This window comes from Haliotis rubra, unplaced genomic scaffold (assembly GCF_003918875.1).
Source record: "Haliotis rubra isolate DU_JTF1 unplaced genomic scaffold, ASM391887v1 Scf535, whole genome shotgun sequence".
Taxonomy (NCBI): domain Eukaryota; kingdom Metazoa; phylum Mollusca; class Gastropoda; order Lepetellida; family Haliotidae; genus Haliotis; species Haliotis rubra.
Window position 1 is genome coordinate 384638 of NW_025767230.1, and position 26017 is coordinate 410654.

At 38.8% G+C, this 26017-nt stretch overlaps 2 protein-coding genes across 2 annotated transcripts in view; one reads left to right on the forward strand and one right to left on the reverse strand.

Moving 5' to 3' along the window:
* Positions 1-1554: 1554 nt before the first annotated feature.
* On the reverse strand, positions 1555-15812 carry LOC124253209 (esterase LipI-like). The gene is made up of 6 exons (XM_046686938.1): positions 15729-15812; positions 11532-11689; positions 10268-10378; positions 9255-9436; positions 6428-6549; positions 1555-2917 (listed from the first exon to the last, which is right to left on the reverse strand). The coding sequence occupies exons 2-6, from the start codon at positions 11685-11687 to the stop codon at positions 2265-2267; spliced, it is 1224 nt and encodes a 407-aa protein (XP_046542894.1). The 5' UTR covers positions 11688-11689; positions 15729-15812; the 3' UTR covers positions 1555-2264.
* A 2057-nt stretch (positions 15813-17869) lies between these two features.
* LOC124253204 (sodium/hydrogen exchanger 1-like) overlaps positions 17870-26017 on the forward strand; it is an 89388-nt gene continuing 81240 nt past the window's right edge. The window contains exon 1 of the mRNA XM_046686931.1: positions 17870-17960. The gene's annotated coding sequence lies outside the window, so the exon portion shown is untranslated. The remainder of the gene's footprint in view (positions 17961-26017) is intronic.

Sequence of the window (26017 nt, forward strand, 5' to 3'; positions counted from 1 at the left end):
CCTGTTTGAAATGTAAACAAAGAAAATTTCAGACTTTATACTGTGTAGCATTTTCTCAAATTTTCAGACACCCAATTGCATGGAAAGAGCATAGTAGCAAGAAATAGGAAATTAAAAATAGATACAATACAGGAATGTGATATGTTTATACGAAACTGTCAAGTTTCTGTGCAGCGTGACGCCATGACTGACGCAAAATCACGCAGAACGACAACGGTAATAATCGGCATTTCTGGCCGCTTCTTCTCTTTCTTAAAATGAAAACGATAAAAGCATGTAACAATACACAGATAGTCAGAATCATTCTGATTACTTACATCTCATATTTATGTACAAACGATCCCTGAATCAAGGGAAGGGTCCTCGCAAAACCCATGTCAGCCGCCATTTTTTAAAGAAATCTCAGCGGTAGTGATGTCATGCGTCAACATTGTTGTACATATTTGGCAATTTCTCTGAGGTGAAGGTCGGTAGAATTAGAATATACACAATCACCATATCCCGCCGATTACTTTCAGTATCATAATGTAATCACTCACATTTATTCTTTCATGAAACTAATTTAATTATCTACATTTAGTCTTGTTCAATATCATATCATACGTGGGTATAGGGTGTACGTGTTTGATTCTTTGAAAATGTTTGTTTGAATAATATTTACAGAAGAAATTCACACATTTAGTGTAGTAAAACATATATAAACCTTTACACAAGTGTTAAAAGATGAAACGTAGGCATCATGTTCTTGTACAACATGTATTTTAGTTCCTATGAAGTGCATAGATACAGTTTCGTATGTAACTCTTCGTCAGAATAATTTCCAGTATGGAAGTCCAGGCCATGATACACCCTATCCTTTCTTTGCTGAACTGGCCTCATGAAAGCAGTGTTAGCCATGAACGCCATTTGCGAGTTAACCACACTGTTAAAAAGTTAGCGGCGGTCCTTAGGTATGTTAACTTAACGTCACGTTAACAACCTGTTTAAAGTTAACAGAGTTTTGAACAACAAGATAACCCTCTGTTATTAGGTAACGGTCGGTTAAATGTACTTAACGGCTGGTTAAAAGATAACCGAGTTTTGAACTACCGGGCCCTGAAAAAACATCGTTAACCCTATAGTGTAGGGATACATTCAAAGGTTTTGGTGAATCGGTTTGCAAATTGCGATCGTATGCGTGTTACATACTGAGTTGAATTAGAATAAAGAAAAACACGTGTGAATGTATGATTTTATTATCTTTCATTCTTACATAGATCGCATCAGTATGTATGTATAAAACGAACTGGACTGGAATTATTGCACTCTATCACGTTCTCCAGTAGTTACAACACGATAAAATGTGCATAAAATATTATACAAAAATAATAAATAATAAAGAGTGTATATGTAACATACATGTAAAGTATAACAACCAACAACACTGTGCATAAGTATCTACGTATAAATTATGATATGTGTGTCATATAATGTTTAATAAGTAGTTACACAAATTCATAATATACAATATTAACACATTGGCTACGATCAAAGTTAAGAATTCTTAGGGCTAGTGAGTCTCAGCCATTCGGGCAGAAATACAAGGTGCACGAACTTGCTTCATACTGTCATCAGCCATACTGTATACATATACACAAGAAATCACTCAGGCCATCCATTATCAACACTCAACATCAATATCAATTAATGAATAGTTCTATTAGAGACATCAGACTGCGAAGGGCATCTGCATGTCTGACGATTACACAACTCAGTGCAATTGTCTGTCTGGGAAACAATCTCGATAATTCTTTCCTTCTGTCCCAACTAGATCATAGCTATCAAGGATATTTTGGTAAGTTCTGTTTTTAAATATTTCTTTAAGTTCCTGGCGTTACAAACGAACGCTCTGACCAACAGGCTGCCCCATCGCCTGACTAGTCCGGCCCTCAGCAATATTCCAGCTATATGGCGGCGGTCTGTAAATAATCGAGGCTGGACCAGACAATCCAGTGATCAACATCATGAGCATCGATCTACAGAAGATAGTGAGTAGCAAGAACGGTAAGATACTTCACAGATGACAACGTCTTTTGATATACAATAAAGAAGCTGTCATCCCTAACGTATCTTACCGTTCCCGATGCTGTATGGCTGATTAAAATGTTCACCTGACGTAATCACAGAGGTGTTCCCAGGCTATCACGCCGCCAGGCATCATATCAAAGTAAAAGATCTGAAACTTATGGCATTGGTCCACTAGCGTTAAATCTGGGTTAAATACATTAAATATTTTTAGATAAGTATTCAGTGATGTACCGTTGACCTCGTTGAGCAGCATCAAAACCAAATATCCCTCGATAGAAATTGAGCACTCCATGAAAGGTGTCTGGTAAATGCATCCATTTCACTCGAACACCTGCCTGCTCCAGTCTCCTTGCATAAATTATCCCTTCATCACGCAATCCATCTACTTTCACTGTTAGGATGAAGGCCGGAGGAAGCTCTGACAAATCCTCAGTCATAAGAGGAGCTATTTTGGGGTCCGACACCAGCTTTTCAATATCTTGAGCATATGGATTGTTTGCTGGTGCTATGACGTCACGTCGTTTGTAATCACGTGGTACCATGTGGTGTGGTAATAATTTATAATCTACATATCTCTTGCATTTTTCTCTTAAAGATTTGGTTGAAAAATTCCCGGTTGCCATTAGCGACAACTGATCGATGGTCAAGTTGACATACATGCCGAATATAAACGCCATCTGTTGGGCGTAGTAGGGACTAAATTCTCTCTGCTCCACGTGAACCGGAAGTCGAGCGTCACAGAACTGCAACATAGGATATATGAGAATCTGTCGCCGTATTCTCGGAAGCACTTGGTCATCCCTGAACTTGACGGCCATAGCAGCAGCGATGTTTCCACCGGAACTATCCCCTGGTGAAACGGAAGAACGTACACCGATTATTGTTCATTCAGGTCAAAGGTTCACATGTCAAGTGTACAATATAGTATAAACTAGTGGTGGTCCGATTAATTGAAAAAAATCGAAGATTGGTCGCAATGACTAAACGACCAAGCAATCGATCATGTTTTCTCATAATCGAACACAAACAATTCTGGAACACTTTTTGCATTAACAATATTTTTCACACGGTTGGTTTTGTCTGTTACATTTCATGAACACGACATGCTCGTTCCAAGTCACAACTGAATTTATTTTAAAGACGACAAGAAATTTATGTTCCTAACATACTAGTCATCCTTTAAAGATGTGCAATTTGCAAAAATCACCCCAAGGAACTGCATGTATTTTCTTTATTTTTTGTGCATTAACAAAAATAACCAGGAAAATTTCATAAATGATGCTAACCAATTATTTTCGATGATTGATCGGTTGTAATGAACCAATCATCAATTACGAGATTTTAACCAATTCCCAACACTAGTATAAACTACTGTCATACCGAACCCAATGATACCACTGATGAATCATAATGTTTGATGGGCATTTAGAAGTTGGAAGGTGACGTAACAACATGTACACATTTACAAATTCTTTATTACTTACTAGTGTTGGGGATTGGTTGAAATCTCACAATTGATGATTGCTTCATTACCAACGAACAATCATCGAAAAAAAATTGTTTGCGAGATTTTCCAATCCAGGTTGTTATTGCAGATATGTATAACATGATGCAACTTGCTACTTTAAAGTGATGACTAATATATCATGAACATAAACTTCCTGGAGTCATAGAGAAATATTCAGTCATGGCTGTTCAGTTAGTGAAGTGAGTTTTCTAAGAATTAAATACGTTTTCAGACTCTGACAATTTCTAAGAGATGTTCCATTGTCAAGTTTTTCAAAGACTAAAACAGTAGTTCCAAAATCGTTTATGTTCGATTATGAGAAAGCATGATCGATTGCTTGGTCGTTTGGTCACTGCAACCAATCTTCGATTATTTCAATTAATCGGAACACCACTATTATTTACAACAAGAAGTTTCTTGGCTTCTACTTAACCCTTCATCAGGTGAATGAAAGAATGTGATCACACGCAACATATATAGTACTAAGACAGTTTTGTGTTTAGTCAATTTAGACGACCTTTAGCATTAGGTATGCTAAAGGTGCCGTCAGGCCTCGATATCGGAAATTAGCTATTGGGAGCGAGCCTGTAAACAAGACTGACTGACTGAGTTTTGTTTTACGCCGCTTTTAGCAATATTCCAGCAACATCACGGCGGGGGACACCAGAAATGGGCTTCACACATTGTACCCATGTGGGGATTCGAACCCGGGTCTTCGGCGTGACGAGCCAACGCTTTAACCATTAGGCTACCCCACCGCCCCCTGTAAACAAGAAGGGTGAGAGCTGTGAGTTCCTTGGGTTTATTCGAGTAAGTGTGCCTGAGATGGAAAAACCTAAGATTTTATACCATACAGCTCTACTCGATTAACATTATAAAATTTCTCTAAAGGTAAAGTTTCCAGATGCGTTATCTACCCTATGCTGACAAAGTTTACTGCACAGAGCAGGTGGTAAGAGGATGATTACCAAACAAGGTTTGATTTTCTTTATGGTGTAGCCACGGTTAACAAACTATCTGTCAGCGCCTGACTAGGGCATTTACGACAGGAGAAAGTGGATGATAATTATGATGATGGTCTCGATCTTGTTCAACAAAAGTTGATTTTCGATTACGACTTATTTGGAAGTAAAACATGCACCTGCTGGGATGGGACTACTTATCTGTGCTTGACCAAGGGATGTACCCGAGAAGAAGGGCCGGTACCAACACAGCTCACTAACTTCATCTTTGATTAATTAGTTTAAGGTTGGCGTGGACGCGTTTGCTAATTGACTACCGCTGCCCTTGACATGCGGGGCTATAGACAAGGACTGACTGACTGACTGAATTTGGTTTTATGCCGCTTTCAGCAATATTCCAGCTACATCACGGCGGGGACACCAGAAATGGGCTTCACACATTGTACCCATGTGGGGATTCGAACCCGGGTTTTCGGCGTGACGAGCCAACGCTTTAACCATTAGGCTACCCCACCGCCCCTATAGACAAGGAACACTATGCACATTGACTTGCACATATACGGATTTCCTTTGTGAAGAATAATTTATGAAAAATATGAAAATGTAAGAAGATATATATGCACTGTAATAGTACGTACAGCAGACCAGTGGAATGGAATTAAAGAATGAGATCCTTGGTCAACTAACTTCCTTGATCTCTGTACATCTCATTCTTTAATTCCATCTCACTGGCCTTCTGTACGTACTACATATGTTGCTTGTGATCATATTCTGTTATTCACCTGATAAAGGGGCAAGAAGTAGCCCAGAAAGAGTTGTAAATAATAAAAAAGTTGTAACTCCATACCATACGTTCTTATATACCACTGATTAATAAAACCATATTTCGAGACTCATTTCGAGTAAACTTTACAAGTGACCGGGACCAATAAAACTTCAGTTGGTTATAACCGTTTTCGTTGTAAACGTAGTTTAATGAAGTCCTCGGTAATGTATGGTTGTGGAGACAATTTCACATTGCAATTATAGAGACAAGCCACGAAGTACAATGTCAACAAATTTAGAAAATTATATTGTTCTATATAACTGCTTGTAAAACAGCTGCTCTTCATTGTGACCATTCAAATAGGTGCCATTTTAATGACGTAAAATAACAGAATTAATCTGGCTCTTATCTCTCCTGGCTCTTTCAGTTCTGTGTTAACGAATTGTATCTATTCGGTTTTCAAGAAGGTTTGTCAAAAGTTCAATAATACAAAAACGTTCACAGAGAAAAAAGCCTTTTACCAACCGAATTGTATCTATTCAATTTTCAAGAAGGTTTTGTCAAATGTTCAATAATACAAAAACGTTCAGAGAAAAAGGCCTTATACCATCCGAATTCTATTCAAGGCCTTTTACCAGAAAAAGCCTTTTACCAACCGAATGGTATCTATTCAATTTTCAAGAAGGTTTTGTCAAAGGTTCAATAATACAAAAACGTTCACAGAAAAAGGCCTTTTACCATCCTAATGGTATCTATTCAATTTTCAAGAAAGTTTTGTCAAAAGTTCAATAATACAAAAACGTTCACAGAAAAAAGCCTAATACAATCCGAATTCTATTCAATTTTCAAGAAGGTTTTGTCAAAAGTTCAATAATACAAAAACGTTCACAGAAAAAGGCCTTTTACCAACCGAATTGTATCTATTCAATTTTCAAGACGGTTTTGTCAAAGGTTCAATAATACAAAAACGTTCACAGAAAAATGCCTTATACCAACCGAATGGTATCTATTCAATTTTCAAGAAGGTTTTGTCAAAGGTTCAATAATACAAAAACGTTCAGAGAAAAAACGCCTATAACCAATCGTTAACAGATATAACAGTATCAAACATATGACTGTATATACCCCCAATTGCTATCCTTCTTGGGTCAATATCGAAGTCATCAGCGTTCTTCAGCAGGAACATGGTTGCCTTCCTACAATCTTCAAACGGTATTGGGTAGGGGTATTCAGGCGCCAGGCGGTATCTGGAGTCAACAGATGATTTGAATACATGCAAACTGTGTCACATAAAGGTAATGCATGTGTTGAAAACAAGTCGACATATACATTGACTTAAAGGTTCACCACAAAAAATATGTTTAAATCGATGTTTCATGTCGTGTAGCCCCAGTTGTGTCATTGTTGAACAGAAGAATATATTCATTGTTAAATGTCTTTGTCGGAAACCAGTGGTTGATAGTATGAGCAAAGGTCCAGAACCGTACAGTCAGCAATGTTAGTTTACTTTGGATTGTGAGAGTGAGTGAGTGAGTGAGTATGTTTTAGTGGTGGTCCGATTAATTGAAATAATCGAAGATTGGTCGTAGTGACTCAAACACGAAGCAATCGATCATAATTTCTCATAATCGAACACAAACAATTCTGGAACACTTGTTTTCATTAACAATATTTTTCACATGGTTGGTTTTGTCTGTTACATTTCGTAAGCACTGCAATCTCGTTTCAAGTCATGATTGAATTTATCTTAAAGATTCCAAGAAATTTATGTTCCCAACATACTAGTCATCCTTTAAAGATGTGAAATTTTTAAAAAACCCTAAAAGAACTACATGTTTTTTTCCGTATTTTTATGTGCATTAACAAATTTCATAAATGACGCTAACCAATTATTTTCGATGATTGATCGGTAGTAATGACCCAATCATCAATTATGAGATTTGAACCAATTCCCAACACTAGTATGTTTAAGCAGTTCTGAGCAATATTCCCGAAATCAGAACTAGAGGAAACCAGATATTGGCTCCACACATCGTACCCATGTGGGTATATGGAACCTAAGACTTTGTTGAGATAAGCGAACACTTTCACCACAAGGCCAACTCCAGTTCATATACGGTAGCACTCTCCTACCCAGAGTTCCATGCGGCAAGCCAGCATAGTACCTCTGCCGCAGGCCAGAAAAAATGTGACGATTCGTCACATCTTGCAATGTCCATTCAATATAATGTACAGATTTCTTTTACTCTTTTATTTTTGACGAGTCTACACACCTAACTAAACATCTTTAATAGAATGGTTTAGTTTCACTGAGAAAATATCCAAAAACATGTAACACTATTTCGATTTGCGTAGCGATCCTTTGTTTACATAGGTTGTACGGCTCCACATGCTGTCATCGAAGCTGATGGAGAGCAAACGATGCAGCCAGTTTGATATCTAAATATGTACTGTCATAGACCTTACTGTCGCAGTTGTGCAAGAATATATATGTAACAATGTAAAACATTATGAAGAGAGCGCCGAAAAGCTTTCGTGAGTCCAGTCTCTTCTTATTATGAATATGCGCGTTTGTTTACAAACAAGAGAAAAGTCCGGTCACGTGATATGCAAACTAGCCTGTGGCAGTGATGTTATGTTAGTCATCGCTGTGCCGGAGCGTGATACGGTAGTAGGTACGAAGGCCATGCATGAACATTTATGCATTCTACCCACGAGTTCTAAACTTTATGGCACAGGCTCAGTTCTAACGCCATCACAGATTATGGACAGTGTCAATAATAGTTTACAACACCAGGTATGCTGAAGCTGGGTTCTTAAACACACGTTGATATAAACATGATTCAAAGTTGTACAGAGTAAACCACCCTGGTTAGAACTGATCGTCAGCAACACCTGCTTGTCGTGAAATGCCACTAACGGGATCGGGTGGTCAGGCTAAAATTGGTTAATGCTTGTCATTCTATCATTTGTGTAGACCGATGCTCATTATGTCGATCATTGGATTGCCTAGTCCAGACTTGATTACTTAACATACCGGGGTCAAACAAATGGCGGCACCCGTGAAGGTCCGGGTTAGAATGAACCTTCAGTAACCCGGCCCATGCTTGTCGTAAGAGGCGACTAACGGGATCGGGTGGTCAGGCTCGCTGGCTTGGTTGACACATGTCATCGGTTCCCAATTACACAGATCGATGCCCATGCTATCTTACCGTTTTTGCTACTCACTATCTTCTGTAGATCGATGCTCATGATGTTGATCACTGGATTGTCTGGTCCAGACTCGATTATTTACAGACCGCCGCCATATAGCTGGAATATTGCTGAGTGCGGCGTAAAACTAAACTCACTCACTCACAAATAACGGCGGCGTTGAACAATACGCTCAAAAAACAAACTAAATACCTGAAAAGTGAGATGGGCATGTGCATTTCATCGTCATCGGCAAATTCTGTCACTGTCCCTCAAGGTAACATAGGTTGACCTCGATTATTCATAGACCGGGGTCATACAGCTGGAGGTGAGGTGAGGTGAGGTGAAATTGGGTTTAACGTCGTACTTGAGAATATTTCGCTCATATGACGACGTGCATGCGTGTGTATGTGTATGTGCGGCTGCTTGTACTAGCCCAGACTTCAGCTGGTTTTACAGTGCTAGCCCACTGAGATACCATGCCGCAGTGAAGCATGAATACCCCACTCAGACACATTATACTGACTCCGAGCCGAGCAGTCCTTGTTGTACCCATTAATGCCGAGCGCCAGGCAGGGACCAACAAGTACCATATTTTAACGTCTTTTGGTATGACGCGGCCGGGGATCGAACCCGCGACCTTCCGCTCTCCGGTCGGACGCTCTAACCACTACATCACCGAGGCGGTCTCATACAGCTGGAATATTGCTGGGTGCCACGTTAAACAACCAACAAATCTAATAAATCCAAAACAACTTACTCCACCGACACAACCGCCACTTTAGCTCCCTTAGCGTAGACAGCCGCCACGCCATCGTAGGAGTTGACGCTCATCCAGACGAAGCCTCCTCCGTGGTAGTAGACGAGGCATGGGAGGGGCTTCTTGGCTGCCCGGGGGTAGTATATTCGCACTGATACCCCGTCAAATAGTTCGTCAGTTACCTAGTAAGGAAGGTAAAGGGTTTACAGATCAGCAGGTCCCCACGATACACAGTAAACTATACAGATGGTTAACTATTTAGGTCATCACTGGAAAGTTGCTTTTAAGTACAAACACAGGGGGTAAATATTTTTTTAAAAAGTCACTTGCCACAGGGCAAGTGACTATAAGAAAGTAACTTGTCCTGACCAATTTTCCACTTGTCCTAATTTTATGACATAATCATGATGATGTAATTATGAAAGAATAAATCAACATGGTATTTGATGTTAATGTTTACTGGACTATTTATTGAAAAGTGATAAATAGCAAAGAAAGATAACTCTACTTTATTATCATTGCGAAATTTAATAGCTACATTTTGAGCAGATATGAAATTAAATCCAAGTTTATTTGCAGTTTGAAACCATAAGTGGAAATTATCTAGTAGACCACGGACAAGTAAGATACCATTATTTCATTGCCCGAAATGAAAACTGACTTGCCCCGGGCGTCGGGCGATGGGATTTTTGAACCCCTGAGACACACTTAGAACCAAAATAGGCGGCGTAAATAATGTTTCGTAATCATTGGTTATGGTGAACATAATCAAAATGTGATCGTTATGATTCAATGACATTATCAATGGACATGAAATGGATAACAGGAATGATGTAAGATTTTTCGGAAGAAAACCTGCGACTGTGTTTTCTTTTTAGAATTTTTAATGCAACATTCTTAGGATATCGTGTACAGTATATCTTTTGAACGTTTATTCTAACCGCATTTACATTATAATTATATTATTTGAATTTCATCCGACAATTGTGCTTCATCAGCGCGTGTCTACTCACGTAAAGCTCTGGGTCCGACTTGGAAACCACTCCCGTTCCCACCAGCTTCTCAAAGATCATCCGCGTCATGTTGTTTCTGCTTCCGCATCCAAGCAGGTGCCCGATCTCGCTCTGGAGGGAAAATTAGTGTTAAATTTCGTTGATCTATACATCCTTCCTGATATCAACCTTTCATTCTGCTTTTTGTAGAGAAGTGGCTAAAACTGGTATGTGATCGGAAATCTGTGAGCAACATTTAGTGAAACCATAGCCGTTTATACAGTTACATTTGCATGTGGCTTTTAGAAATAAATGGACTTCAAAAACTGTCAAAGATTGAGGAGGAAGTTATTTTATGTATATCAGTATTGCCTTTGATGTGGCGACCGCCTCCGTGGTGTATAGAGCAGTTAAGGTTGGGTTCGATCCCCGACCGCGTCATACCAAAGACGTTAAAATATGGTACTTGTTGGTCCTCCTGGCGCTCGGCATTAAACAACAAGGACTGTCAACAGTGCATGAGTCTGAGTGGGTTATTCATAGCTTGTGTATACACACGCATGCATGTCGTCATATGAGCGAAATATTCTCAAGTACGACGTTAAACCCAATTTCACCTCACCTCACCTTTGATGTGGCTGGAGGTACGTGTCGTCTACAGAATTGGTAATTGAAACTGACCAATCAGTTTTTACAACTTCACAGCAGAATACCCATGAATATCTTATTCCTAACAAGTGATCACATGTAACAAGCGTTACCTGTTGGATTACGCTTTTTAGTAAAGTACGAATTCTAGTAATTTTGGTGGCTGAGTCCCATCCGGGATTCAAACCCAGAGTGAGGCACACAAAACTAAAGCCAGCGATCAAACCAACTCTGCGATCTAACTAATTCTAGAAAGCATTGTGTATTAATAGCGTTCGGCCATGGGAGAAAGTGTAATCCCAAGTACATTGTATAACGTTTGATTTTACAGAATATTTTCCTACCAGTCGGTTTTACGTCACATACCCGTGAAGATGCGGGGTAGAATTGATCTTCAGTAACCCATGCTTGTCGTAAGAGGCAACTTACGGGATCGGATGGTCAGGCTCTCTCACTTGGTTGACACATGTCATCGTATCCCAACTGCGTAGATCGATGTTCATGATATTGAACACTGGATTGTCTGGTCCCGACTTGATTATTTACAGATCGCCGCCATATATCTGGAATATTGCTGAGCGCGGCGTAAAACTAAACTCACTCATTCACTTTAATTTAAAATTTACGTCACACTCGCCACGACTCCTGCCAGTTTGACTGACGCCATAAATATCTGGAGCTTCCACGGCTGGGAGACGCCATCTGGGACGGGGGTGTAGAGGATGTAGCTCAGACCCGCCAGCAGCGCTGCACCGCCCACCAGGGACCAGGTAGAGCCACCCCAACGCACCATGGCTGAAAAACAGGTACACTCCAAGTAGGGGCTGGTGATTATGTGTTGGTAGTATTTGCTGGGAAAGTTATTTTTACATTTTCCTTGAATTGAAAGTTATTGTGATTTGGTTGAATCTGTAGTAGTGAAAGTGGATAAAGCAGTAAAATTATGCAATACTGTTTTAGTGGCAGTAGTAGTAGTAGTAGTAGTAGTAGTAGTAGTAGCAGTAGTGGGTATAGTAGCAGTAGTAGAAGTAGTAGTAGTAGTAGTAGTGGGTATAGTAGCAGTAGTAGAAGTAGTGGTTGTGGAATTTGGTTTAACGTCGTGCTTGAGAATATTTCACTCATATGACGACGTGCATGCGTGTGTATGTGTATGTGCAGCTGCTTGTACTAGTCCAGACTGAAGCTAGTTTTATAGTGCTAGCCCACTGAGATACCATACCGCAGTGAAGCATGAATACCCCACTCAGACTCCGAGCCGACCAGTCCTTGTCGTACCCATTAATGCCGAGCGCCAGGCAGGGACCAACAAGTACCATATTTTAACGTCTTTTGGTATGACGCGGTCGGGGATCGAACCCGCGACCTTCCGCTCTCCCGGCGGACGCTCTAACCACTACACCACGGAGGCGGTAGTAGAAGTAGTAGTAGTAGTAGTAGTGGGTATAGTAGCAGTAGCAGAAGTAGTATTATGAGTAGAAGTAGTAGTAGTAGTGAGTGAGTGAGTTTAGTTTTACGCCGCACTCTGCAATATTCCAGCTATATGGCGGCGGTCTATAAATAATCGAGTCTGGACCAGACAATCAAGTGATCAACAGAATGAGCATCGATCTGCGCAACTGGGAACCGATAACATGTGTCAACCAAGTCAGCGAGCCTGACCACCCGATCCCGTTAGTCGCCTCTTACGACAAGCATAGTCGCCTTTTGTGGCAAGCATGGGTTGCTGAAGACCTATTCTACCCCGGATCTTCACGGGTCAGTAGTAGTAGTAGTAGTAGTAGTAGTAGTAGTTTTAGTGGGTATAGTAGAAGTAGTAAGTAGTAGTAGTGGGTATAGTAGCAGTAGTAGAAGTAGTAGTAGTAGTAGTTTTAGTGGGTATAGTAGAAGTAGTAAGTAGTAGTAGTAGTGGGTATAGTAGCAGTAGTAAGTAAGTAGTAGTAGTAGTAGTAGTGGGTATAGTAGCAGTAGTGTAAGTAGTAGTAGTAGTAGTAGTAGTGGGTATAGTAGCAGTAGTGTAAGTAGTAGTAGTAGTAGTAGTGGGTATAGTAGAAGTAGTAAGTAGTAGTAGTAGTGGTAGTAGTAGTAGTAGTAGTAGTGGGTATAGTAGCAGTAGTATAAGTAGTAGTAGTAGTGGTAGTAGTAGTAGTAGTAGTAGTAGCAGCAGTAGTAGTAGCAGCAGCAGTAGTTGTTATTTGAGTAGTACATTTTGATGCAGTAGCATAAAGTCAGTTACTGTCCTCTTATAACGAGGTAATTAGTAGATGTATTTAATACCTTATTACGCCCAACACCGGGGCCGCTGTAACATAGAACCTTGGGCGTAACCACTTTTACACAGCTGGCTTCACTATTGAATGGATCGTATCATATCAAGATCGTATCATATCAAGATCATCAATCCTGTGAGCAGATTTGCATCTGTGATGGGTGACAGAAACCATGATTGTAGCGTTAAACGAGCCCACTTCCTTTGACCCTGCCATCTGGGTGATGCACACAAAGCTAAAGCCAGCGATCAAACCAACTCTGCGCTAACTAATTCTAGAAAGCATTGTGTATTAATAGCGTTCGGCCATGGGAGAAAGTGTAATCCCAAGTATAACGTTTGATTTTACAGAATATTTTTCCTACCAGTCGGTTTTACGTCACATACCCGTGAAGATCCGGGGTAGAATTGATCTTCAGTAACCCATGCTTGTCGTAAGAGGCAACTTACGGGATCGGATGGTCTGGATCTCTCACTTGGTTGACACATGTCATCGTATCCCAACTGCGTAGATCGATGTTCATGACGTTGAACACTGGATTGTCTGGTCCCGACTTGATTATTTGATCGCTGGCTTTAGCTTTGTGTGCATCACCCAGATGGCAGGGTCAAAGGAAGTGGGCTCGTTTAACGCTACAATCATGGTTTCTGTCACCCATCACAGATGCAAATCTGCTCACAGGATTGATGATCTTGATATGATACGATCTTGATATGATACGATCTTGATATGATACGATCCATTCAATAGTGAAGCCAGCTTGGTCCAAGTGGTCTCGGACCTCGAGAAGTATGAATGAATTACTCGTGCCATTTCCAGCTGCAGGGGAACCGTGTCGCCATTAAAAATACAGGAGTCTTGGTGTAACGGACATGGGTTTTAACTAGCGATGCTGGTTTAATTGTGAGAAATAATTTGATTTTGAAAAGTCTAAACAAGGAATTGTTGAAGCTTTACAACTTTATGGCCAGAAGCATTGTCCTTGTTTAGATTAAATTTACAATGAAATGAAGCAGAGCCTGGTATCAATGTACAATATAGAACAAACTTTATGGATAACAACTTCTTTTTATTCGTGAGTGCGACGTTTCGATACAGATTCTTGTACCGTTGTCAAGCATTATGCGACGTTTCGATACAGATTCTTGTACCGTTGTCAAGCATAATGCTTGACAACGGTACAAGAATCTGTATCGAAACGTCGCACTCACGAATAAAAAGAAGTTGTTATCCATAAAGTTTGTTCTATATTGTACTTCCCAACTTCTAAAATGCCACTCAAAGAAGATGGTATCAATGTGTCAGTGTCAAATTGTTTCAAATACCCGAGTTCATTGCGTGCTGATTGTTTGTATGAAAATCCCGATATTTTCGCCCTCGGAAATATCGGGGTTCGTATTTTTCATACGATGCCCTAGTAGGGCAAAATATCACCTTCTAATGGTGGCGTGACGTCATGAACAATGTGATGACGTCACGTTAATTCTGTGACGTTGCGTTCTACATGCTGTGACGGCTGTGTTTGAAAGTACATTTGGGTTTATGTTCCTCAATTTTGACGACTTCGGTATAATGTCGAACTGAGATAGTGTAAATGCTTTAATTGTTTTAGGCACTTGAAAACGTATGTCTGTCGAATCGAATCTATGTCTTACATTCACCACTCAAGAAAGGATATTGTACGACGTCTGGCCAGTCAAACAGTAATCCGGCCCCAACATACCACGAGATCGGGGCAGGACGATGTAAAACCCACACAAAACTGAATGGTAAAGGCTGAGGCCATCCGCGCTATAACGAATGGCCACAGGAACCGAACCGAGCAGTGAGGCTCTACATGCATACCCCTGCCGTTTTCAATTCTTATAAAAACAACCCCACGCATGTTAAAAAGGAGTCTAAATATCTCTACGCCTGATATTTTCCATATCTTTTATGACATACGTAGCATCAGCTTCATCCGTGAAACGTGTAATAGGTCAATGAGCCAGGATAACCAATCAATAAGCGGTACCGTAAGACCCTCAATCTATTGATTAGGTTATAACTGCATGCCGCATTATCGACATAGTGTTGAAAGGCGTGCAGGCCGGCAGATAGATCGTGCATACTGAATCGTGGTGTCCACATTAAAACCTCAATACACATTAAACTAGTACGTAGGATGATTTCCCCAACTGCTGTGCTAAATGCAGCAATGGCTATAAAATATATATATTCCTCCAGTATCCAAATGCTCTGGGTAACCTCGTCTGTCGCATAAATTATTGACATGTCGTAACGCTTGTGTTCTTTGTTTATCGGTAATTGTATTCTGGAATGCTGATTATGACAGTTTATAAACAAATTTATATCACCAAGGTACTTAAAGGACCAAAACATATTAAATTCCGCTAATGAATGAAAAACATCAGTTGCATCGTCTTGTTCGTCACCAAAGCATCGCTATTTGAAAATCCACGCATGACTGACACATGGATTTCAATGGGGGGAAATTGGTTTTTTTCGTCCGTGTTTGTTGAAGGTCATATTACAACGTGGGTGTATGGTGGGTTGTACAATCTTACCCGTTCATCCGTGAAACCAACGCTCCCGAGAAAGATACACCTCCTTTTGTTGGCGAAACAGCATTCTTTGTTATGACCTCTTACCCTTGACCCCGTGGGAGAAATCATTGCGATCAACTCGATTCCTGTCCGCATGCTTGATACACTGTTAGCATCTGCACAGAAACGTCGCATATATTGCAGTAGAAGTTATCTATCCATGAAAAGTTCCCTTTCATTATACCAGCTTCTATATGCCACTCAAAGAAGAAACGCGATTCTTCGTTAATTTAGTGTTTTTTCATTTTAGGATGTGGCCTTTGAGTCTATAACATCACAAGATTTTCACATATAGATAACATCTGAAATAGCTGGATGATTCATATATCTTCCATATTTATAAAATATGCCACAACAGAAGAGAGAGAAACATGACATTGAATCTGTAAGACAAGAAAAGAAAAGTATTTTTAAATGTAATTTCACGTAATTGACGCCTCACTTCAACAAATCAGCATCATTTAAGAAAACGTACATCTAATCATTAGGATTAAAATCAGTACGTCAAGACCAAAAACTTATGACGTATTTGGCCAACTGGAAATATACTCATGCCTATTAATGGTTGTCACCCCCTTCCCCACCCCAACCCCACACACACCCCACACTTCCACCCACACCCCCTCTCCAATTAAATAAATTGAAGGGGGTGACAACCATTATTGGCATGAGTATATTTAATTTTGTGGTAACGGATAACGTCCATATTTTGCTACTTATCATTACCAAACATTTTCACACGGCAGGTTTTGGGTGTGTAATTACAATAAGCACAATTTCATTAAAATCAGAACTTTTAATTTGATACCTTTATTACCCGTCTGCGTAAAGAGCGGTACCGTAGTGTATCTGTGTAAGAGATCTTGGAGTAATTATAAGGATACCATAGGCGCCATATGCGGGAGAGGTTGATTATTTAGGCAAAAGATTAACATAAACGAGCTAGGCTCGGATGCTTGATACATTTTTACAGCATTCAGTTTGTAGACTTTGCAATCCGCGAGCCAGAAGCAGTTTGAACTATAGTCTGCTTGCAGTGAAAACGTACCGGGGAATTGCACTTTAAACAAAAATGTAAATCGAATAAAGTGAAATTAAGATTGCGAATCCTCATAATTCTACTTTGCCAATTGAACATTTAGATCTTAGAGTTTCAAATCGCTTATATTGGTTGTATTACAAGGGGGTAAGCGCAGTAGTTGGAACAGTGAAACCAATGCACGTGCGGTACGTGATGAGCGTTAACTTAGACCAACCCTACTTGATCTCGGTGTTTCATTTTATGTGCATACCCCCTTGTAATACAAACCCATAATACCGATTTGAAACTATGATCGTTTGTTAAACAACTTTCATCCCAAGTTGAATAAAATTCTGAGATTTAAATTTTCAAATGGCAAGGTAAAATTATGAGGATTCGCAATCTTAATTTCACTTTATTTGATTTACTTTTTTGTTTAAAGTGAAATTCATCGGTACGTTTTCACCACAAACAGACTTTTATACGTGTGTGTAGCAATCCACTTCCTCCTAAAAATAGCTTTATCCAAAGATGTTATAGTTTTCAAAAAGTAGAAAAACGCTTCCTTCAAATTTAACTGACAATGTTGGGATCCATTCTTCGAAATGTCTCATGGTTTATTTTGGTAAAATATACAATAAATCAGAAAAAATACAGCAAGCACACGAAAGATAACAGAAATAATAGTAGTCTGATTTACTATAAGAAAATTTAAAAACATGACTTGTTTACCCAAAGCGGAGTGATGGAACTCTGACGAATTTGGTCACGGTGCATCTGAAGTATTTATGTCAGATTATGACAATTTTAGTCTTGCCTTAATTAAGTGATGATTGAAAGATCTTCCCATCAAATTTCCAGAAGTATATATTTTGCCAGTGTCAGATTTTGAGAGAAAACTAAAAGAATGTAAAAAAAAAGAATTAGAGAAATCTTGGTCAATTGGTGTTTGATCAGCTGGGTAAAATTATTTCACAGGGATTTTATGTTACAAGTTTAGGGCAGGAGGATCCTTTCAATAGAGCTTTGAAATATGCTGGATTTTAGAGTTATGTCCCCCTGCCTCGTTATAAAGCGCCAGGGTCAGGTTCAACACGGAAGAAAAACAAAACTGCTCTTCGACGAGGGAGTAGTTCAGTGGAAGTATTCCGATAGTAAGGATTGTCGAAAAGGTAAGGATAAAAGTCATTGCTTTTGTTGCATTTGTCGACAAAACCTATATTTCTATTTGAAATTAGATGAAGATTTTTATGTCGATGTGAAAGAATGTGTTTATTCATGAAAATCCATTGCTCGACGACCTGTTGCAAGAGTACTTCACACATCGCAGCTCTCGTAGCGTGTGTGGCGCGCAGCCTTAGACGGGGCTCTCTACAAGACGCTGATATTTCTGTTTATAATCAAAGAAGATGGGAAAATATATAGATGATGAAATTACACATGCATAAAGAACAGATGTATTTACTGATAAAATGAAATGTATGAGTACATCAAATATTAACCTTTTTATAGGAGAGAGAGGTTATAACATACTAATATTGATATTTCTAATTGAACAACTATATCAATTTCTAAGATGCCTAGCTGTTAGAACAATAAAAAAAAAATACATTATCAGACAATAAAGGTATAGTTTTTTGATGACGTAATAATTGAATGACGTTATCCAGTCACTGCGCCATTCTAGCGTACCCCCTCGTAATTGAACCATTTTACATTACGTCACAATGTAAGCGACGTCACGATGCATGTCAGTTGTCATCGCCTCGTACAGCCTCCTACAGTAAACTACTCTGTTGCATCCCGTTTCTTGGTTTGCAGTTGCTTCACGCAGCTAACATCACTGGTGGACACATTACGTTTATGTTTTACGACTGTTAAAATGTGTCAATTCGACTCGCAAGTTTTCAGCGACATGGTAACGTTCGCAATGAATACCTAAACTTATGTTGGTAGTAGAAATGCGACGTTCATATTGCCCCATATGGTTTACGCTAATGATAGATGTAATTAAAATAATTCAGAGAAGATATTTAATCCGGACGTAACTGTCATCAAACTGTTATCATTTGTTTTTTCTGGTAACGTTCGTCTTAACGTAAGGGGCAGACACATCAATAGAACAGCGCGCCAGTTAGCCCTGTGCAAGGATTCTTAATTTAGGTCACCGACACCGTCGTTTGTTTTCTGCCTTAAATTAATCGTAATTATCCTTAGAAAGTATTAAATTTGGCATCTTAGAAAAGAAATACAGTTCGTTCTACCACCATGTATAGTGTAATAAAGCACACTTTAAGCCCTGAACTATTATAGCGTTAAAGCACTTTCGGAGGCAAAGCGTCCTCGTACTTTAACTATAATAGTTCAGGGTGCGAAAATTACATATACTATACCTCTTAAGTAATGATGTACCTCTATAGAAGAAGAAATGTTAGAATATATGCTATAATATTTATGACATGTAATATATGGTGTCATAATCCTATTGAGAAAAGGAGGGTGCACACTTCATTTTCACCCGAGTTTCAATGGTCATTTAACAAACTGTCAGCACAAAGGGGTGGGGGGTGGGGGTGGTGGGGTGTTGCACACCCCTGCACCCCCCTCTGGATCCGCCTATGGGGGGGAGGGAGATCATAGCTCCCACACTTTAACATTAATAATTGTTCGTTACTATAGGATTAACAGGTGTTACTATATAGGATTAACAGGTGTTACTATAGGATTAACAGGTGTTACTATAGGATCAACAGGTGTTACTATTGTGTTCATAGACATTCTGTATGTTCACTTGTCTTGCCAGTGGGTGACATGTGCCATGCTGAATAAACATATAACAAGGTAAAGAGTAATTTAGGATCGTTTGTGTTATATTTATAAAGAAATGTCATTCTGTATCATCATGTGATATGCAACAGCTAAAACCTCCCATGTTTATTTTCAAACTGTGGAGTACAGCCTGTTCAATGATTTTACAGAAGATCAAATAATCAGTAATAACCACTTATCGCAAGGAAGATAATGAAAAACTATGTACCTGGTATATATGCGTGTAAACTTGACACATCTCATGGTCCTATAACTCTGTATGGAGTTGCACATCAGTTTTACTTTGAACTACCATATGGTATTGTTTTAAATGTAATGCGGATGACTCTAATAAAAACAAAATTGTATATTTACTGGTTGCCTGCTGGACGTGTGTTTACACAGATTACAGCAGTAGACGAGATCTTACAGAACATACACAATGCATGCCTCGTTCTTTTTATGTCATGGGGAAGATTTGGGTCACTTCATATTCATAACACATCCATTCGGAAATTTTTCAAAACTATATTTAGAGAATAGTTGTCACTTGTTTGCAATAACAATATTTTCAAAAGGTTGATTTTGTCTCGACATTGCATAAGCACTACAAGCTCGTTCCAAGTCATGATTAAGTTTATCTTAACAACTCCAGGAAATGTATGTTCCTAACACACTAGTCATCCTTTAAAGATGGGAAATTTGCAAATGCATTTTGTGCAATTTGCGAAAAAAACCGAGAGAACTACATGTTTTTTCTTTATTTTTTGTGCATTAACAAACATAACCAGGAAAGTTTGATAAATGACGCTAACCAATTATTTTCGATGATTGATCGGTTGTAATGAACCAATTATCAATTATGAGATTTACACCAATTCCCAACACCATAAGCAATATTTACTCAGCAACTTGCTGGGGGTGATGGGGTAGCCTCATTGTTAAAGTATTCGCTCGTCATGCTGAGGGTTCGATGCCCCATATGGGTACAATGTGTGAAGCCCATTTCTCGTGTCCCCCACCATGGTATTGCTGGAATATTGCTAACAGTGTCATAAAACTTAACTAACTCACTCACCCACTCGCACAATTAATGAACTGTGGACCACACAAACCAGTGATAGCCTTCATGATTACTCTACTCAACTGGGGTATGATGTCTTGTATTGACCCAATCTGCAGGCGTCACCATCACAGGTCTTGCCAGTTGCCTCTTTCAATAAGCATTAGCTCGAAAAGAGCCGTTCTAACTCAGAACTTCATAGAGCTTTCTTTGCATGTTAATGAACCAAATATCATGAATAATGTGTTAAAATTTATGCAGGAATAAAAAAGGATAACAACCAGAAATTTTAAAAACATAGTAGTAACATTTCACTGCACATTTACAATATAATTGTCTTGTAGTTGTAGATTGTGTAGGTAATCTCGAGACATCAAGAATATCCTGTTTTAACCGATGAATTTCAAGATTTGAATAGAAAGGAAATATCAGGTTAAAATATATTCCTGATGCTTTGAGTAAACTTTAAGAAAAAAATTCAAATAATAACTGAAGCAGTAAATTCACTAAGGAAATCGAATCTCACCTTGAATATCTATAGTTCACTAATTTTTAAATACTGAGCGTCCTCAGCTTGTTAAAAAAAATTATGAAGCTTTATAATTAAATGAATTAGTAATAATTCAACCTATCAAACTGTATTAAGGAAAGCTTCCAAATTTAGAAAATGCCCTCCAAATGTGTTGTGAGTAATCATGACTTGCATGTTTACAAAGCTTTGTAAAAATCCTGGAAAACCAATGCAAGAGCATTACCTATAGTCTGTCTCACATTCCGTGAACCACATTGTTCATACCACCCAGCCTATTGTGCAATGCAGAAGCCCTCAATGAAGCAAGTCTAAATTTCCTCTGAATCACCCACCTCAATGGGGCTCCATTTAAATTTAAATGGAGTTTTTGCTTCTATACGGAACCTTTTTTTTCAAAGACTATAAGCATTTGTTTAATCAAACATATGTGTACAGCATCGTATGTCAAAGTTGATGGTGAACAGCCTTGTTATTCCAAGGTGCCATCTATGAGTAATGGTGAAATATATAGTTTTGAAAATACTGGGTGAGAAATTCAGGTTAGTGGTTATCAAGATTACTGATTATGACACAACATGGGTTTGCTCAAAGCTGATCAAATAATTTGTCAGGTATGACTGAGACATTATTACTAGGGATGCCACGATACATTGATACTTTTTCTAAGACGATACAATTATCGATACATTCAAAACTGTATCGATATTTAGTTTTGAAAGTATCAGTTTAAATATGTTTATGTATCATTTACATTTTGCAATTGTATCATGTTTTTCGATGTTATGAGAGTTATAAATGATTATTTTTTATGCACAAAGATGGGAAATTAGTACTTTTTAATCTCTGAGAATAAAAAATGCTGATCTTTTCATGGACAATTATAATATGTGAAATATTATATTTCAAAATGTAACTAAATTTATGCAATAATGCCGCGAAAATAGGTATCGCAATACGTATAGAATCGTGACATGGGTATTGTGATATGTATCGATTCATGAAACTTATGTATCATGACATCCGTAATTATTATTGTTCTAACACTTTCTTTATTGATGAAAATATTCTTTTGGGCATTGTTTGTTTCTGAAATTCTTTGCTTGGTGGTGTAGTGGAGACAAAATGCGACAGTTGTGGATGTATGTCTTAATAACTAGCTTCAAAGATTTAATCTGATTTCACACTTGTAAGGCTCATAGAATCGTATATGAAAGAGATGCAAATATGCTGATGTGGTGCTAATCAAAAAAGTATTTATCCTTTCATGAATGATACGTATGTTTTCTGTCCTTCACAATATAAAATTTTTCAAAATGTATCTTTGATTAATTGTTAAGTGCACTTTATATAAATGCATTTTCAAAGAATACATCGAAAGCACTATATAACACTTTATTTTGATGTATATTCAATGAATAAGTTGAAAATAAAATAAACACCAAACATTGCAAAAACAAAATGACTAAACACATGCCTAAACGAAATATGTAAAAATAAGAAAAATAGAAATTACAATTATTGAAATATCCTGGGTTGGTATATTCTAGTTGGTACAGAAGGAAAGAATTATCCAGAGACTGTTTCCCAGACAGACAATTGCGCTGAGTTGTGTAATCGTCAGACATGAGGATGTCCTTCACAGTCTGATGTCTGTAATAGAACTATTCATTAATTGATATTGATGTTGAGTGTTGATAATGGATGGCCTGAGTGATTGCTCATATATATATACATTGTGTTGATGACAGTATGAAGCACGGTCCTGCTCCATGTATTCCTCTCAGTGTGGCTGAGACTCGCTGAGGTGGGATTGACGCTAAAACACATCCGTCACTCGATGCATTCCAGCAAACAAATATGCATGTTTTTCTATCTCAGGCAGTGCAACCTAATTTTTAATGTAAATAGTGTCTGTGACCATTTCTGGCAGAAACCTGTTGTAAACTGTGAACAGTGAACTCAGCCTGCCATGGCAGTAGTGTTGGGAATTGGTTAAAATCTCATAATTGATGATTGGTTCATTACCACCGATCAATCATCGAAAATAATTGGTTAGCGTCATTTATGAAATTTGTTAATGCAGAAAAAAATAAGGAAAAAAACATAGTAGTTATTTTGGGGGTGTTTTGGGCAAAATTTCACATCTCTAAAGGATGACTAGTATGTTAGGAACATAAATTTCTTGGTGTCTTTAAGATGAATTCAATCACAACATGGAACAAGCTTGTAGTGCTTATGAAATGTAATAGATAAAACCAACCTTGTGAAAAATATTGTTGATGAAAACAAGTGTTCCAGAATTGTTTGTGTTCGATTATGAGAAAACATGATCGATTGCTTGGTCGTTTAGTCACTGCGACCAATCTTCGATTATTTAAATTAATCGGACCACCACTACATGGAAGCATATGTAACATGTTATTTGTAGGGTAAGGCTCTCGATCCCCATGTGCAGTGAGGTGGCCTAGCGGTTAAAGTGTTTACTCGTCATTCTGAAGACCCGGGTTTGATTCCCCAAATAGGTACAATGTGTGAAGCCCATTTCTGGTGTCCCCTGCCGTGATATTGCTGGGATATTACCAAAAGCAGCATAAAACCATACTACCTTGAAGTACCAAATTTGATTGGAAATAGCCCTTGGATGGGTGACCACATTTGGCAGCTTGACTTGAGTTTCTTGGGCTTCAGTCCTCTCCTACAGAAGTACATTTGGTGTCTCCTTTGGCAACGGACCTTGTTAAGAAAAGTGCCTCTGTTCGCCCAGCAGTTAATGGGTACCTAGTAGGAAGAGATGGTATTGTGACTGTTAACTTTCTAACACCTTACAGAACTTCACCTTACAGCCAGCTTGGATCGGATTTTCCCAAGGGAGAGGAGAATAGGTGAGGTGAAATTGGGTTTAACGTCGGGCTGGAGAATATTTCGCTCATATGACGACGTGCATGCGTGTGTATGTGTAGGTGCAGCTGCTTGTACTAGCCCAGACTGAAGCTTGTTTTATAGTGCTAGCCCACTGAGATACCATGCCGCAGTGAAGCATGAATACCCCACTCAGACACATTATACTGACTCTGAGCCGACCAGTCCTTGTTGTACCCATTAATGCCGAGCGCCAGGCAGGGACCAACAAGTACCATATTTTAACGTCTTTTTGGTATGACGCGGTCGGGGATCGAACCTGTGACCTTCCGCTCTAACCACTACACCACGGAGGCGGTCGAGAGGAGAATAAAATCAAGTTCACACTGATCTGTTCACTGGCACAATAATGGTATAGTGCTTTGAGCATGCCCCTGTGTGAACCATTACTGAAGTATTCTGAGGACCTTTCTCATCTAGGCTGCTTTCAGGATTTTTGTCCACACACATGTAAACACAGTTTTGTTATTATTTTGGGTCCCGAGTGCATATACATAGCTCCGATATCCAGCTCAGCTGCTCAAAGGCGCTTTGTTTTTCCCTCAATCACTGGATGTCAATCTCAACGGCACGTCGTATTATCAATCTCAACTCCCTGGGGAGTATACAACACTTGCAGCTATTATGTGCGGCTAGTTAGTGTGGTTTTCCCATCCTTACAGGTACCCATTCACAGCTGGGTGGACTGGGACACATAGTCACAGTACTTTGTCCAAGTTCACTGCACATTGCTGTACCCAGAACTAGGTGTTTGCACGTATTCATGTGGCCACCATCTGGTCATATACCAACAGATTCATGGGTTCTTTTAAGTGCACAGGGTTGTGTACTGTACACTAGGGGTTGTGACAACACTGAGAGAGGCTACACACAAAGTTGACTCCAAGGTTTTTACACCCAGTCACAGGTGGGCTCGATCCCGTCACCTCAAGCTCACTGGATCACTAGCCTGGCGCTTTAGCCAGTTTCCCCACCATATGCCTCTTTCTGTATGTATGTGTGTTTGTGTGACATATATCTGTATGTGTGTCGGTCAGTGACTGTTTAAACATGTGTATATGTTTAGCCATGGATGTATGTAATTGCTCATATATATTCTCTTACAATTGGAACATGTCAACAGAAATGTGTATATTATTAGTTGTACTGTATAAGTATTTCTTGCTTGCATGTAAATGTTGTATTCGTCTATGAATGTATGTTGTGTGTTCTAGATCAGTTCATTATTCAGCAACCATATTTATGATGATACAGTGAGTCAAGGCTAAACATTCTAATAGTGCTCTCTAAACTGGTTCAAGATATTATTTTAGTGAAAATTGGTTGTTGCCACTCAGGATTTGCATTAGTGGTGTTCCGATTAATTGAAATAATCTAAGATTGGTCGCAATGACTAAACGACCAAGCAATCGATCATATTTTCTCATAATTGAACACAAACAATTTGGGAAGTTATGGAACACGTATACGCATAAACAATATTTTTCACAATGTTGGTTTTGTCTGTTACATTTCATAAGCACTACAAGCTTATTCCAAGTCATGATTGAATTTATCTTAGGCCTAAAAAAAGTGTTGTGATTCCGATTACCCGACCGACCCTTGAATTCTGGTGCCGACCCTACTATTTTTTTAAGCGGTATGAATAAAATAAGCTTTCAGATACCATTGATTTTTCCCGGCACCAACAGACATCGGTCATTCTGATAGAGAAAGTCGACATGATGGCCACAAGCTTGATTACATAAACAATTACAAATAGATAAATGTATTATTACTTTGTACTTTACTTCTATAAAAATGTAAAAAAAACACCAGAGATGCCAACCCATACGATTTTATCATATTCATTACGAAAAAACATCACAAAATTTGCGACTACGATAGCAGTAAAAATGTACGAATTT